At 36.7% G+C, this 16,915-nt stretch overlaps 1 protein-coding gene across 2 annotated transcripts; it reads right to left on the reverse strand.

The window, feature by feature from the left end:
* Positions 1-353: 353 nt before the first annotated feature.
* On the reverse strand, positions 354-14,767 carry LOC102218818 (transcription factor 12-like). 2 transcript variants are annotated; one of them, XM_023343553.1, is made up of 12 exons: positions 14,617-14,767; positions 11,094-11,184; positions 9,773-9,915; positions 9,570-9,693; positions 7,758-7,828; positions 7,311-7,407; positions 7,148-7,221; positions 6,200-6,370; positions 4,180-4,279; positions 3,925-4,081; positions 2,770-2,999; positions 354-2,006 (listed from the first exon to the last, which is right to left on the reverse strand). In XM_023343553.1, the coding sequence occupies exons 1-12, from the start codon at positions 14,683-14,685 to the stop codon at positions 1,864-1,866; spliced, it is 1,470 nt and encodes a 489-aa protein (XP_023199321.1). In that variant the 5' UTR covers positions 14,686-14,767; the 3' UTR covers positions 354-1,863. The 2 variants fall into 2 exon arrangements, with proteins under 2 accessions (XP_023199321.1, XP_023199313.1); XM_023343545.1 differs by having other exon boundaries at positions 4,165-4,279.
* Positions 14,768-16,915: the final 2,148 nt, after the last annotated feature.

A 16,915-nucleotide genomic window follows, 5' to 3' on the forward strand; every position in this document is an offset into this window, starting at 1 on the left:
TTTAATATATGAGCTGTTATTTCTAATTAGCATCAGTTATTGTTATAGTAAAAGAGACTCTCCACATATAACGTATTCATAAAGAATTATTTATTAGTATCACTAATCACTTGTTGTTCTGTCTAATTTCTTTACGTTTATCTTCGTCAAGCTTCGGGGGTTGATAAAAATATTCAAATCAAGCTTTGAATAAAACATTTTTCTTTGCAAAATGTGTGTTGAGTAACTTCCTTCACAACATTTCTGTTTTGAAAATGACTTTATGGATTCTAAGTAACTTTATATTATACTCTATGCAGATGACTTTATTATGTGTTCAAACTTTAAAATACAGGAACACAAGAGAGGAAAAGCATTTTTAGAAGGACATTTATTGCTACATTTTCATATCAACACTTGCCTGGAACTCAAACTGTACACATACTGCACATGTTATAAGTGTTTAAAATTATTTTGGTGTTTCTTTATGTTCAACAATGCAGTGAGTGAACATAGTTTGTTTTTAACACTATTGCTCAGAGCATTAAATTTAGGTACAGCTAATAAACTGCACACAAAACAGGCTTCATGATTAAAATAATAATTAAAAGCACATCAAGACATGATAAAGTTCACAATATTTGTATAAAAGATAACTTATAACTTAAAAATGTGTGTTTTAAGTTCAAAACTTAAACATGCATAGGGTTTGTTTGACTACATCTGAAGAGCAATAATTACAAGAAGGGGAATTATGTCCACCGGAGATACAGAAAGTAAAATCCTTGTAGCAGTGCATTAAAGAAATATAAAAACACGATTACAGACCAGGTTTAATGTTCATGTGAGATTAAAAAGAACATTCCTGGAGATCTGTTCATTCACAGAATGTTCAAACCCCTGCAGTATTTACACACACATACTCATTCACACAGAGCCCACAGGAAAAATTAAATATGTTGCCTAAAAACAAAACGTGACAGAGTCTGCCCACTGAGCTTTGTGAAAATATGACTAACAAACCTGTTTGCCAATTTTAGACTGCACACAAAACTCTCCAGTCCATTCTGATGTACTGCAACACAAATATTAGCAATAAAACTACAAAAATATGTACAAAACACCTGCAGCTTACAATGCATTTGTCTGATACAAGTCATGTTTAGGCACAAGGTTATAAAAGTCCGTCTGGGAAGAGAAGAAATGATTGTTCGATTGCATCACACTTTCTGATCAGGGAGCCACTCTGGACGAATTTGAACTGATTCGTCCAAAACACAGGAATTACAAATCATTTAATCATATTGTGAAAGTTTATCACAAAGTGTTGGCTGTTAATCAAATATCATGCATGTACAGTGCCTTGCAAAAATGTTCATCCTTCCTGAAACTCCTCTACATTTTGTCATGTTACAGTAACAAACATTAACCTTGTTAATTGGGATTTTCTTCATATCGAGCAACACAAGTAGTGGATTATATTATTTTTTACAAACAATAATTTGAGAAGTCTGGTATGCTTTTAGAAACGCCCCAATTTCCTTGAACTATTTTGCAAAGAAGAATGGGCAAAAATTTTAGTCTTTTGTTATGCCCAAAAGATGTACAGCTAAACCTCAATTTTATTGACCAACAGGGGATGAATACAAATTTTTACCTGTATAAAATATTTAAAACTATGTTATCTTCCCTCCAACTTTGATAAAACTTCAACAAAACGCGTTGCAGCCTGTGGATGTAATGTGACAAAATGTGAAAAAAGTTCAAAGGGTAGGAACCCTTTTGAAAGCCGTTGTTATCAGTTTGTACATTGATTTGAACTGATCGTTGATGTAAATGAATGAAATGCTTTAAGTGAGACTTTGAGTTGTCTGTAACAGGTGCTCAGAGGTGACCCATGGGGTTCGACGGGTCCGTCAGGCTCGGATGGAAAGCGAGATGTACAGACTGTGGATCCGACATGATGCTGGACGCCTTCTCTTCTTCTCTTCTCCGCAGACATGCAGCCTTTGGGTTCAGGTTTCTCTCTGCAGAACGGAAAATTTTAATGGTTACAAAAACAGTAAATGTAAAAATGGAGATATTGAACTCAGGTTTCACAGTTTAGAACCTAACGTTGTCAAAGGTTATCAAAATCAAAAAGTCCAATTGAACTCTAGACAGACAGACATGTAGCTGGCTACTTAACTGGCTAGCTACGTAGCTAGATAGATAGCTAGCGATCAAGTTATGTAGTTAGCTTGATCACTAGATAGATTGATAGCTAGATTGATAAATATCTAGCTAACTAGGTAGCTAGGCAGATAGCTTGATAGCTATGTAGCTAGATAGATAGGTAGGTATATAGATAGAGCGCAATACATGATAGCCAAGGGGAAATACAAGCATCACAGCAGCAAAGGGCAAAACAGCAAATTACAATTTACAACTAACAATGAAAATCAATCTAAAATGTAAAGTAACTAAAAACTATACACCGTGTATAAAAATAGTTCTTTAAAAAAAAGCCATGATATTGCACTTATAAAATAATGCTTAAAAATAATTTCAGGAATCTTAATAAAACTATGGCACTGCAAGATAGAACAAAATTAATCAAGTGGTTACTATATCTGTAAACCACCTTTTTCCGACTGCATAAAGATTTAATTCAATGTCATTGTTATAATAAAAAAAATGAAGTAATATAATTTAAAATATATTTTATGTTGGCTTTAAGACCATTTCTGTCTGGTCTTTCAGACACCCCCAATCATTTACAGCACATTCTTGCTCCACTGTTGCACTGACCTCTGACCTGCTGCTCCAGACTAAGGATCACGGCCACGGCCTGGTGCAGAACCAGCAGTTTGGTCTGCGGCTTCTCGCTGTTCAGGTGCAGCTGACACATGTGGCCCAGCTCCTTGAAGGCCTCGTTGATGTCCCGCACACGCAGACGCTCTCTAGCGTTGTTGGCCATCCTCCGCTCTCGCTCACGCTCGGCCTTCTGCTCTGGGCTCAGGTCCTCGTCCTCGTGGATGCTGCAACGAAAGACATACGGAAAGCATGTGAGAAGGGAAATGCTTGCAGGTTAAACAAAAATATAAACTTAAGAGAGTGAAGAGAGAGGACAGTGTTCAGTTATTTGGGTTTCTCTGCCCTCTTCTGGTGACTTTCATAACATGGTTTTATTTGGTTGGATGAAATAAATTTTAAAAAGCTTATGCTAATTCAACAACCACTAAACATCTATTTAAAATATCATTTGAATGTTTGTTATTTATTATTGTCTATTCTGCTTGAAAACAGGTCATCAAAATGAGACTAAACCAGTTGTTTGATGTGAATAATAAAAGAATATTTGCTGTGTTTTCCAGTTTAAGAAAGAGAACTTCTGTCATTTTTGTATTTAACATGAAAATTAAAAAACTGAATTTGCCTGCACCTCTTATAAAGTGTAACACCTGTAAAAACCTTTAAAATTAACTAATCTCTTATTGCAGCAGCATCATCTCAAACTGGAGATTTTATTTTTTAAAAAATCTAATCTTGACTTTGAATTTATTTATTTAGGTGGAGAAAAAAAATCCCATTAAAAAAAATATTAGAAGACTTAGGTCTTGGTACTCCTGATAATCCTGACGTTACACTTTCCTTTTTAAGTTTATCGTTGTTTCTTAGTTAACTAGTACTTTTTCATCAACATTAAGGAATTATATACTTAAAACAAGCTCCAATATCTTACTGAAAAGTTACTTATAAGTTAGTTTTGTCTTATTTCAATTAGTAACTATGAAAATTACTTGGCAAGATTTTTCGTTTTTGTAGTTCATGACAAAAAGTTTATACTCTCCTGCCCTCCAGCAGGTGGTCTAACTGTTTTTTTAATTAGCCAGTGCAAATATAATAGATGCGATAATTGGTTTTAATGTATGATAATAAATGTATTTAATTTTTTGTTGTTACCTGTTCTGCGTGCTGTTCTCTCCGTGTGTTTTGTGTTCACTCTCCTCGTCTGATCTCGGGCTGTCTGAGCCGTGGTCGTGGTTGGTGTGCATCATCTCCTCCCCTTCCCTGCTTTCCATCTTTAACTCCAGGTTACTCTGAACACCCAAGCCACCGCCTGTGCAAAATAAAACATATATTGCAATAAGACAATCCAAAACAAATCCGAAAAAAAGCTGGTAAGAGAGGGGTAATAACTACCTCCTCCTCCTGCACCTTGTAGGAATGTGTTCCTCTGTCTGGGCGGATATGGGTGGCCATTTTGTGTTCGGCTCTGGAAGGCTGAGTGATTGTTGTTCATGGAGACACCTTCGACCTTTAGGAGTCACAAAGAGCAAGACGAGTCAAACATGAGTCAAATTCCCTCTGCAAATGATGCACTTCAACAGTGTTTCTCTTGGGACACAAACACTTTGTTGCATTGAACTTTTTCACATTTTTTCATGTTAGAAGTACAAGCTACAGGGTAATTTTTTACAGTTTTATTTGACAGACCAACACTGCAAAAACACTAAATTATAATGTGACAGGTGAGCGGTGCGGTGCTGGCTGGGTGGCTGTGGTGGGACTGGCCCAGTAAGCCGTGGAGGTCGCTGGGCAGACAGGAAGTGGGGCCCACGGCGTATTTGTACTTTTTAGTGCAAATATCTTACTATGCATGGAATAATACAAAACTAACTTGCAAGTAACTTTTATGCATGATATATGAGCTTGTTTTAAGTCAATAATTCCTTAATATAAATAAAAAATACTAGTTATAAGTGAAATAATCTGTCAGTAAAACAAGACATTTTCCCCTTATGATATGGAAAATGTTTAGTTCCTAAAATGATAATATACTTAAAAACAAGCTCCGATTTCTTGCTGAAAAGTTACTTATAAGTTAGTTTTGACTTTTTCCAAGTACACTAAGATATTTGTACTAGAAACTAGAACAAAAATACTTAGTAAGATTGTGTGTTTATCTAGTGAAAAAGTAGTGTGTTGGGAAGTGGAAGGAAATAAATGATTTTTGGGATGTGATCAGGTCAGATGAAACCAAAATGAAACTTTTTGCCACAGCGTTATATGTGGCCGTGAATTTATCAATCAATCAAATTTTATTTCTATAGCACATTTCAGCAACAAGGCATTTCGAAGTGCTTTACGTCATAGCAAAGTACAAAGTCGTGCAACATAGAATCAACAATCAAAACATTACATTACGTCAAATGCCATCGTTAAATTCGTGATTGATTATTTTTCAAATACAACTCTAAACAGGTGGGTTTTTAGTCGAGCTGAGTGCTGCTTCTCCGTGTTACTGTCATTATTGACTGAATAATGCTAGGTTTAAACTTTAAATGGACTTTTATTGCCATTTTTAAAGAAAATTAGATTTTATGGTGTCATTGTTGACCAAATAATGCAAAGTTTACACTTTTAATGGGCTTTAAACGCAAGATTTATAATGGAAATTTCTTTAAAAGTCTCATTATTGACTGAATAATGCAAGGTTTGCTCTTTTAATAGACTTTTAATGCAAGTTTTAATATAATTTGCATTAAAATGTCATTGACTGGGAAATGGAAAGTTTATAATTTTAATTGACTTTTACTGCAAGTTTTAATCAAACTTTGCATTAAAAATGTAATTATTTATCAAATAATGCAAAGTTGACTATTTTAATGCAAGTTTTAATGGAAATTTGCTTTTATAATGTGATTATTGACTGAATAAAGCAAGGTTTACACTTTTAATGGATTATTAATGCAGGTTTTAGTGCAACTTTGCATTAAAAGTGTCCTTATTTACTGAATGACACTTCATGATAACAGTTGTAGACGCTCATGGTGACTCCTTCATGTTTATGTCATGTCAGTCTGATGCTCACCCCTTCAAATAAAGTGTTACCGAAAAGCCCAAATAGATTCTCTACTCCACAAATAATTCAATTCCAGACAAGCATAATCCTTCTCCTAAAACTACTTTACACCATTTAAATTCCCTCCAATTCTCTTCAGGATGATCCACTTCTATCTGACACATCATTAAAAAAAGGATAGTGGGAGAATTTAATATGCCCTCCCCCAAAGGATTAGATTAAATATCCTTTCCCCGTGAACATGGCAGACTTTCATTCCAGCTGGAGTAAAATCCCATCATCTGCTGAAAGAGGATGGACTGAACAATGCAGAATTGCACACAAAACAAAAGTTTTACACCATTTTGATACTTTGAAGTAATGTTTGTTAACCATTGCTGGAGTGTGACAGGTGAGCGGTGCGGTGCTGGCTGGGTGGCTGTGGTGGGACTGGCCCAGTAAGCCGTGGAGGTCGCTGGGCAGACAGGAAGTGGGGCCCACGGCGTGGTTCCTCAGAACGTGGATGACGTCGTCCAATCTGTCCAGGCGGTCCTCCACCTGAGACTAAAACCATCAACACACACGTAGACCTTTAGTTTAATATACAGCGCTGGAAAAAAATTAAGACTTTGAGACTACTTAAAATGATCAGTTTTACTCTTTATAGGTATATGTTAAAATGAACATTGTTGTTTTGTTCTATGAACTACTGACATGTCTCTGAAATAACAAGCAAAAAGTTACATATTTTTGTAAATTTACAATTTACAATAAAGTTTTGTGAGGTAACGCAAAAGTAAAAAATTTCCCCATGTCCCCTGGATGCTCAGGAAGAGTTCAGGAATCAATATTTGGTGGAATAACCAGGAGGTTTTCAACGAGGTGCAGTGCAGTGGGCTCTTCATTTGTAGTTTATGCTCCAGACATCAAATTTATTTTTCGTGTTTTGGGAAATACAGTTTTTATCTTCTTTCGCCAAATGTAATATTTATTTTAGTATTGTCTATTCTACTAAATTTCACATTCTGTAGATTTTTTATTTAACCACTTAAGCCTTTTTATACATTATTATAATTGCATATAAGGTGCAAATGAACAATTAGATTCCTTTTTTTAAAAAGAGAAAATAAACAATTTGTTACAATAACCTGCCGATGTAACTAGTAACTTTTTATCAATATTCAAGAATTATTGACTTAGAACAAGCTCTTATATCTCATAAGTAGGGTTTGTATTATTTCACATGTACTAAGATATTTGTACTAGAAACAAGACCAAAAATACTTTGTAAAATTTGCAATGTGACACAGAGATTTAACAAAAAAGGATTCAGATCTTTACCAATGATATGAGTGAGGATTCAAAATGAGGTGACACCGGTGGCTGAACTGAACTGCGGGGCCACAAGTTGTTCCCTAAAAAGAAAGAAAACCATAAGAAAAATTATGACATTGTCTATGAAAATGTAAAACTCTAATAAATAATGATTATTTTGCTTTCCTACCTGTAGATTCAGCTGCGTTTGGGAGCGGGGAAGGAGATCTCACTGGTGTAGAGGAGCTGGAGGGGAAGCTGCTGCTCGTGTGATCGGGGGAATAAATCTGACAGAGAGAAGGAGCAGCAGAGGAACCAGATCATGGATCATTTTAAAAGCACAACTTGTCATTTCTGTGTAAGCTTTAACAGCTGCTGCCACAATCCCTGGAGCTTCCTCGTAACCTGAACTAAACTCATCCATTCCTGTCATTTTACTGCACTGCAGCCAATAAAACGTCCCGCTACACGACTGTAACCCTGCTTTAATGTGTGGTGCTCTTCTGTCGCCCCACAGGAAGTTATGAATTATAGGTGTGGGATCCCAAGGTTTGGTTTTATGCTCTGACCTGACCCGTTTGAATATTACAGAGCACAGATAAGTAGCTTTAATGAGAGTGAGGTGGTTCATACTTACAGAGGCCAAAGCTTTTCCCAGCGTATCGCCTGTCTGTGACGCTCCTGACAAATTCACTTGGCTCCCTGAGACTTAACAAACACATTTATAGTGACATTATGTGAATATATACAAATATGTGCTTTCTTTACTTCAAACAAATTAATTAAAAAAAACAAAGCAAAGAAAATACACATATACACGCAAAAAAACAATCTTTTTCAAACATAAGAATCAGTCATTTTAGCTACTGTACTGTAGTTTAAACCTTTACAGGAAGAAGATTTGGACTTCACCAACCAGATACATAATAATTAATAAAGTAAAAAGTAGTATCATTTAAAATTATTCACAGGTTCTTCTTATCCAAAATCTTTCTACAACATTTTAACAAGGATATAAATATGATTTGCTCTTTCTGTGAAAAAAACCCCCCAGAAAATATATTTTTTATTTATTTTGGTTTTATCCTTTCTCTACTCAATTCTGGAAAATTATTTGCATTTTGATTTAGATTTTTATCGAAGTTCTATTATTACGCTAGAATGACAACCCAGGAAAATGGCAAATTCACAGATGCCGTTACAATAATCAAAAATCACTCGTTTCCATTTTTTGAAAATGAGGCCAAACAATAAATAAGAACTATTAGAAATTCCACCAATATAAAAACCATTAAAACTTGCACTTTACAAAAACTAGCAGATTTTTCAATTAATATTTTTCCCATGTTTGAGGTAAAAAAATATATATATTTTTTTAAAAACCTCAAATTGAGTGAAATTGAGTCAATAATTGGCCCTTGACCCTTTGCACGTGACGTCACTCTCTCCGCCGCTCCGCCATGTCGGACGTGAAAATCAACCAATGCGCTCCTGTTGCTAATCTAATGTCGCTTTATTAAGGTGATTTCGCTTTAAAAATGGCAGTAGGGTGCCGGGCGGTCGGCTGCACAAGCAGAGAACGATAGAAACCAAATGTGTCTCTTTACTGTGTAACTTTTAGTGAGAAGAGATGGGAGACGGAGAGCAGCAGTTAATCACAGTGACGGTCAACCCTCGGTGTAATGGCGGATCTGTAGCGAACACTTTTTACAACTAAGGTAAGAAGACTAACGTCCATATACTGTATGAATAAGGGTGATTGGAAAGATATCAAACATCGCATTATGGAGAAGGTAGGCGTCTGACCATTGGTAACCATGGAAACAATGTCCGCACTGTCATGTAGCCGAACATGTATGGGGAAAAAGTGGTTAAAATGTCTCGGCTTTTGTACGATTTTAATGCCGCTCCAGTGTAAAAGGAAACGCCGTTTATGACGTAGTGATAAATCATGTGGTGTGAATTCAGAGAAAGTCGGTGATTTGATCAACAAGTCAGGAGGGAGGAGGTACGGGTCGGTTTCTAAGCTAGCTGTTTAAAAACTTTTGTAAACACCGCCGTCTATGAGCCCCAACCAGGTGTGTTACGTTCACAGACAAATTAGCTCGATGCTAACAAGTAGAAGCCATGAATAAACTGGCAAAAACAACTTCGGAAAATAACTTCAGTCACTCCCAATTCTCACTTCCCACGTACATCACGTCGCCTCAAATGACTATAAGTGACGTAGTTGCAAAGGGTCAATATCTTGTGTGCACACGTGATATATAGTTTTTCCAGTCAAAAACTTCTAAATTTGTAAGTCAGTTTTTCTTATTTCAAGTGTACTAAGACATTTACACTAAGAAAATATTTGTTTTTCTTTTGTTTCTTTTTGCACCATGCAACAAAGAGTAAAAAGAGTAAAAACAAAGAGTAAAATTAAGCTCTTATTTTTTATTTTCCTCACCTGCTGGATTCTCGGAGTGGCTGTCAGAGGGAGAGCGGGACACCGTGTTGTTGCGGTGAAAGGTGGACATCGGCGGTAAACCTCTGTTCATTTCAGCCGCCAGCACCGAGTGAGGAGAGAAATCCTGAGCAGAAAGCAAACGCGTTTTTAAAAACAAGAGTTTTTGGATCAACATTCACCAGGGCTGATGAAGGAAAACTCACCAGGTTACCGTGGGTCGGCTGCAGGCTGTTGTAGCTCCCCAGCTGTGTTTGGTGGCCCGCCGAGGCCCCCAGCGCACCTTCATAGCCCTGCTGGTTCAGCCCGTTTACGGCGCTCCAGATGTCCGGAGAATTGCTCATCCCCTCTAAAATAAAGAATCATGTTTTATTCTCCTGAACTGCTGAGGTGTCTTGAACTGTCAAGTTATAAAGCAGAAGACTGGACCCCGGTGCAGAGAAATTACATGCAATAACTTAAGTTTTACTGTCTCAATTAAACAGTACAGAACATGTTTGGTTGCTATGCTGCTCATTTCATATATCTCTTTTACACTGGGGGTGAATAATGTATTCATGGTCTATGATATTAATAGCAACAAAGGAAAACATACTCATACAGTGCAGCGTAATAATTAAAGTCATTTAATTATTTTGTTTTAATTTTCTGTTTGTGTTTTATTTATTTAACAATTTTAATCAGTTTTATATTCTGACCTGATTGTAGTTTACATTTTGTCACAAACATTTAAATCTTCCCTTACTATTAGGTTTTAAGTGTTTGTTTTCTATTTTCGTTGTTCACCAGTTCACAGATTATTTTATTTGATCCCCGTTTTTGTTCTTTTTTCTTTTGTTGGTCTTTTTTTAATCATGCTTTTTGTGTGTGTCAGCTTCTTTTTCATCATTTTTCCACACTTTGTCTCAGACACTGCAAAAACACGAGATCTCACTAAATATATTAGTACACTTGTACTTAAAAGTAATTTTTCAGCAATATATTGATGCTTTTTAAAAGTTACAAATTCTTTAATATCGATCAAAACTGGCAGGTATTTCACTTATAACAAGACATTTTCCCCATGTTTTAAGTGAAAAAACTCTGCTAATCAAACTAGCATTTTATTGACTTGAAACAAGCTCATATATTGCTGAAAAATTATTTGTAAGTTAGTTCTGTCTTATTTCAAGTGTATTATGATATTTTTACTAAACGAGACAAAAATACTTTGCAAGATTTCTTGTTTTTGAAATAGTGTGCTACCAATAAAGTATAATTTACTGATTAGTTTTTAATATTTAATCACCAATTTATCACTTTCCTCATATTTTTCTTGCATCCATTGTGGTAAATTTGCCTAATTTTCTCATCATTTTATATCTAATTCTATATAAAAGTAAACAAGGAGGTTGGACAAGGGGATCACATGGTGGTCATATGTTATAACCTGCTACAAAAGCTACAAGAAGCATGATACTTCAAGAAACATTTGATTGTTATTGTTGGATAATGAGTGTTTTGAGGTTTTGCTGGGCTTGAACTCACCAAAGAAGGTGCTTGCAAACACATTGCTGGGGACTTTGCTTGATGAGTGTGAAGTTGAGTTGCCATCAGAGCTGGGAGGCTGCCCATAAACCTGAAAACACAATTAAAACCACCTTACAAACTGATACTTTTCCTACTTTATGGTGCAGGAAGCTGGGCTGTAAAGCTAATTCCAGTTAGCATGTGGACAGGAGCAAAAGTTAAGACCTTAATACAGAAAAAATGTCATATAATTTTTTTTCTCTGACATTTACATGTTTAAAGTCACGCCACATCATCTTAGTCAGATTTTAGTTTGGATTATTTTTGATGTGGATTTGCAGGTGTGCTTTGGATCATTATGCATAACTAAAATCCACTTAATCTCAGTGTCACAGATATCCAGACATTTTCCTTCAGGATTCCTCGATATTTGTGGTATTTTTGGTCCTGGAAACTCACCTGCGGAGTTTCCAGGATGCTTACTTTTTATTAATTAGCTATTTAATTAAATCTATAGAACCAAATCACTACAGCATCACAAAAAAAGCTAACTAAAAGTGAACACAAGGTCTGCAGATGAATATGGCTGCAGTTTTTTTCCTCTGTCTTATGATATTCTTCTGTTTTCTGCTGTTTGTTTTTAAGTTGTATGATGCTTTAATGTTTTCTGAACAGGTCGTTTATGAAAACATTTATTTAATGTACCTGGTTAAATAATAATAAAAAAATGTTATTCTGGCCTCATTTGGATCAGCTCTCATGCAGGGTCACCTACATGTTTTCTACATTTGTGGATAAAGCTCTGACTCTAGTTCTCTGGAGTCCCAAAGTCTTCAAAATGGCATTTTGGTTTTTCATGTATTCTCAGATTTCTCCTTTACGTTGTCAGACAGTGAGTTTTCGGTTTAATCACAGTGAATTTGTAGTTTGCATGGGAGCAATCTGAAGTAATAATGCAATGAAAACAAAACAGAGTGCAGATGCACACTTGGAGCCACCATGGTAATCCATAATCTGCAGATCCATGCACCTCCTCATCCGGATTTGGGAACCGTTCACCAGGAGAAATCCTTGCGCTAATCATGATCAGGTCCGGCTGGGACTCAGATCTCCAAAAACATAAAACTGAATTTCAATTTGTCATGATTCCTTTAAATTTAGACTAAAGCCCTCCTGCGTAGAGTTGGTTTGGAGACATTATAAATGAAACAATAATCAACAGTTTGATGTGGAACAATGGCACTTGATAAAATCTAATGCTTGTTGACTGTGTGTTCTTTGTTGGTTTGTACTGATTTCCTTAATTCTGGGAGATCGGTGATCGGCCTATACCTATATGTGAAGCCAATCTTATTTACCTCAGCAAATGTCTAAAAATCAGCCGCTGTCCTCTTCTGCTCTGCAGAGAGAGAGGTTTGACTGACAGTCTGGCTCACCAGGTCATGTCTGCACGTTTGCAGCTAACAATCGTCATCCCACTGTTACCAACTCAGCAACTTTCTGGCTATATTTAGTGACATTTTAGACAAAAAAAAAAATGTATATCGGCCAAAATCGGAATCGGCAGATCAAGCATTTTAAAAATTGTTAATCGATGATTGACCAGAAAACTCCAATTGGTGCATTTCTACTTCTGCGACTTTGTGTTTTTGTGTTATCATAATGTAAAGCGCTTTGACTGACTGATTGATTGATAATTTGTGCTCAAGATAACACAAAATGGAAAACAAATATTCTGAAAGGCAAATAAATTTCAGATTAAAGCATGCCCTGCACTCATGCAGACACAGAAACCCACAGAGAGGCGCTCGCCTTGCCCAAAACCACCAAGAGGCTCGAGCTGCACCTGCACTTCCCTCCGTCGCTTTGATGTGCCCCAGGAAATGAAAATAAACCTCCCTGCGCTGCATCAATGGGGTGTCAGTTACCCGGACGACAAGTTCTGTAAAGCAGGCTATTAGAGACTCTCTTGAGTACGCTTGTGCAAGACTCGCACATTTAGGCAAACCACACACACACACGCGTGTGCACGCACAGAGCCGTGACCCTGGCTGGCAAGAGTCCCATGGTGATTGTGGGCTTGGCCAAACAGAAGAGCCCCTGTCGACACTCGGCCCGTCTGAGCCGCCACGGGCAGCATATGGCAGAGGATAAAGCCAATTGTCCTCCTTACCATCAGCATAGCAGGCGACCCGTTAATAATGGTCACACCCCCGCCCCAGCACGCCCTCTCTGGCCCCCGATGGAGAGGGGCCATCGCCACGACACCCTCTTTTAGCATAGCATTGATTTAGGAGCCATCAATCATCAAATCACGAAATGATAATGCACTTTTTCTTTTTTTTTTAACTCCTGCAGTTCAAGAAGAAATTCAAAAGCAATAAATAATTATTTTCTATTAACTGAAAGCTTTTTAAGGCAGGGATATGTATATAGAAGAGCAGCGTTGTCAATACACACACACACACAGAGCATCAAGATGAGAGATAAGTGAAACATCAACTTGCTATTCAAGGCCCATGCCTCGCTCCACCGTGGCCAACTCCGGCCACATGCAACCAATTTTCTGCCTCTGTGATCCACGATGTCTGGATGTGGTTAGTCTCTCCGAGATCAAAGCTGCCTTTGATAATGGTTGCAGCGGTGCAGGGACTGCTCCAACGTAGCGGGGTTAAATCAAATAGAAATAGAGGCAATCTGCTTCATGTCAAGATGTTTTTCTGCTGCCAGGCTTGACTGGATTGCACAGAGCAAACAGGAAGTCTCACTGAAGCATTTTAAAAACAAGCCTTTTTGTCAGCCTAGAACAAGAAGTAAAAGTGAATTTAAAGTTATTGCATGTCGAACAGATTGTGTTCTGTTTTTTCTGATTTGATGTGTGATTTTTTGATCATTAAATGCATCAAAGTAAAAAAAAATTAAGAGTCATATCACCCAATGTTGCACTTCTTTTGTAGTTTGGTAAAAATCAGAAAGAGGTTTTGATGCATAAATTGGGATAATTTTATTGTCATTTTCTGGTGGATTCAAAGCTGACATCTCCATTATGAAACCTGTTTTCTATTTTAATCCTGAGAAGGAAAATAATCTGAATCAGTTAAAACTGGAATTTCATTTTCAGCAAAGAGAAACCTGACTGGTGCATCTCTACAGGATTACTCTGGAGCCGAAAGAGTTTAAGAAAATTTAATTCCTAATGTTGCAACTTTATGATAACTTTAAAGCAAGTTCACATCTTATTACAGCTCTGACTCATCTGAAAGACAAAGCTTTCTCCCTCTGTACGTCAAAACACACACCAGTCATTATCAAATATCCTGTTTAAAGAAGAGAGCATTCTCAAAAATCTGACATTCCTCCAACAACTTTCAATTGGCGTAAATTTTTTATTTAAGTTTCCACTGCAAATGCATTCAAATCTGATGTTGATTCTTGATGTGAAACTCAAGAAACGAACTAACAGAACAGCTAAGAATGCAGCAAACAGACAAACAACCCATGCCCAACCTAATTTATGGTGGATAAATATGAAGATACTCACCGGCTTCATGTTGTAGCAGTACATCAGTGAGTTGTTGCCTGTCCCAGAGGCAGGATGAGCACAGTACATAACTGTCTGGATCACAACAAGACTCTCAGCGCTCTCCACACACAGCTCCTCTGTCCACCTCTTTACTCATGTGTGTGGTGTGTCGTCCACACACACTCCTTCCCCTAACCCACCCCTGCTGGTCGTGCAGCAACCCGCAGACAACTTATGCAAATCAGGGCTGGACCATTTCATCCGGCACAGAGGGGGTGGCCAAGACATGATGCTTTTGCTTTAAAAATGTTACATCATTTATGAGCTTTTCTGCTTCTAAGTGGAAAATTATTACACAAAGAACTCATTATTTTACAATTTGTGGTGGCATGGGTTTTTTGTAAGCATAAAAAACATAAATAAATTCACATGAAAACCAAAATAACTAGGGGATTCCCAATCAACGTATGGATAAATAACCCCCCAAAATACATAATTGTAATGATGAGAGGTCCTTATTGCTCAGATATCATCGTGTTTTCATGTCATCTTGCATAAGTGTAAAGTTGAACACACACAAGGCTAGAAATCCCTCCTCTGGACCAACAAGCAGTGATGACGCCACCAAGATAATCTCCTGTTAGACAGGTAGAGGTTTCCAGTAAACACTGGATACTACAGCCTCGTCTGACCTACATTCACAAATAGAGCCAGGTCTTAATTTGCAGGCACGTGTGGCATGGAGAGCTGGGTTTGGAGGTTATTTGGTCTGTCTGGGTGATCGTCTGCAGCATTTCCTAAAAAGAGTCGTCCTTCCTGTATAAGGTCAAATCCACCACACGTATCATTTTTAACCAAAACATATGCAAAAAACATTTTAAAAAATGTACAATTTCATTTGTGTCTTGCATTAAGCATGCCTTCTATATGAGAGAGGGGGATGAAAAGATGAACTTGGCTCAATGCACAGAGCTACAGTATGGCACCCGGTCCTGGCATGGCTTGGTGTTTTACAGACACCTCACAAGAATCCAATCAAATGATTCCCGCTGGGACAAAAACAAAGTCTTTTCCAAACCACAGTACCGACTCTTCAGTAAACACTAAAGACAGACTCTAATGCAACAGAGAACGGTAATGATACAATATTTTTTATTTTCTTTTAAAATAAAACAGTGCAAAAATGTCTAACTCCATTATTTGTTAGGATGTATTTGAAACCATTTAATCAGTGAGAGATTCAACCTCTCACAGATTTCTTTATTCTTGCCCACTTTTTGCTTTGCTTTATTTTTGAAGGGATATTTTTCTTTTTCCGAGAAGTATGACCTAAAGTCTTTCTTAAGACGTCTCTATATGACTGAAGAAAACTTTTGATGCACAAATGTAACAAAAACATTTGACACCATTTCTGTTTGATTTGATTTCTTCAAATCAAACAGAAATGGTGTCAAACATTTGTGCATCAAAGATTTTTGTTTGTGGTGCTTTCAATGTAAAGATATTAGTAACTGTTTCCAGAGGTCATTAAAGGTCAACTTTCCCGGTGTCCACACACACATTTACAAAATCAAACAAATTTTGAGTTAACACTGTAAAACATTTGAGCCGCATTTAGTTGTCTATTATCTTTTACTCTTTAAGTCAAATAAATTTATCCAGTTTTAGATTTTGAACCTAAATGTGAGTTTGTGAAAGATAAACTTACAGCAGTAAGTTGTGTTAACTTTTTATTAATTTAGTCAAACCTTCAAGAGTTGAATAAACTAGAGATTTTAGGTTAGCACTTAAAAAACTGGAAGAAGAAAAAGACAGGAGTGGGAACTATTTCCCAGAATGCTTAGCGGCATGGTTTTGTCTCCTGAGATGGAAGTGCGTTACATTGATCTGACTCTTGTGTTTTATTAAGGCAAATGTTCATTTTAATGCAATTCTCAGTTAGCAAAGCTTGAGGATAATGTCCTGTTCACACTAAATGTTTCTGAGCTGAATTCATTGGGATGTTTAATAAAATTCATTATCAGATCAGAAATTTGGTTCCTGCAGTTTGAAACAAGAATTTAAATTATTCTAAAGTAAAATAAGTATTTAGTTTAACTTGATATTGTGAGTAAAATAATAGAGAAATGTGGCTCTTTCATTAGGTGAGGGCAGTTTTTTAGTTAAAACTCACAATTCAAGATTAATGAAGTTAAAAAACAATGTTTAGACAACTTGTCTCTTGTTGTTAAATCAACTTCATGAACTTTAATTTCTGAGTTAAAACCAAAACAGTTTTCTTGTTGACTTAAATTGCATTTTCAAGGCAGCAGGTGGA

Source organism: Xiphophorus maculatus, chromosome 2, assembly GCF_002775205.1.
Source record: "Xiphophorus maculatus strain JP 163 A chromosome 2, X_maculatus-5.0-male, whole genome shotgun sequence".
NCBI lineage: Eukaryota > Metazoa > Chordata > Actinopteri > Cyprinodontiformes > Poeciliidae > Xiphophorus > Xiphophorus maculatus.

Coding starts and splice junctions, on each gene's coding strand:
- LOC102218818 (XM_023343545.1), bottom strand. CDS start 14,685: ATGTACTGTGCTCATCCTGCCTCTGGGACAGGCAACAACTCACTGATG. Junction 7,222..7,310: donor AAACGCAGCTGAATCTACAG/GTAGGAAAGCAA, acceptor CTTTCTTTTTAG/GGAACAACTTGTGGCCCCGC. Junction 4,082..4,164: donor ACAAGGTGCAGGAGGAGGAG/GTAGTTATTACC, acceptor TATTTTGCACAG/GCGGTGGCTTGGGTGTTCAG.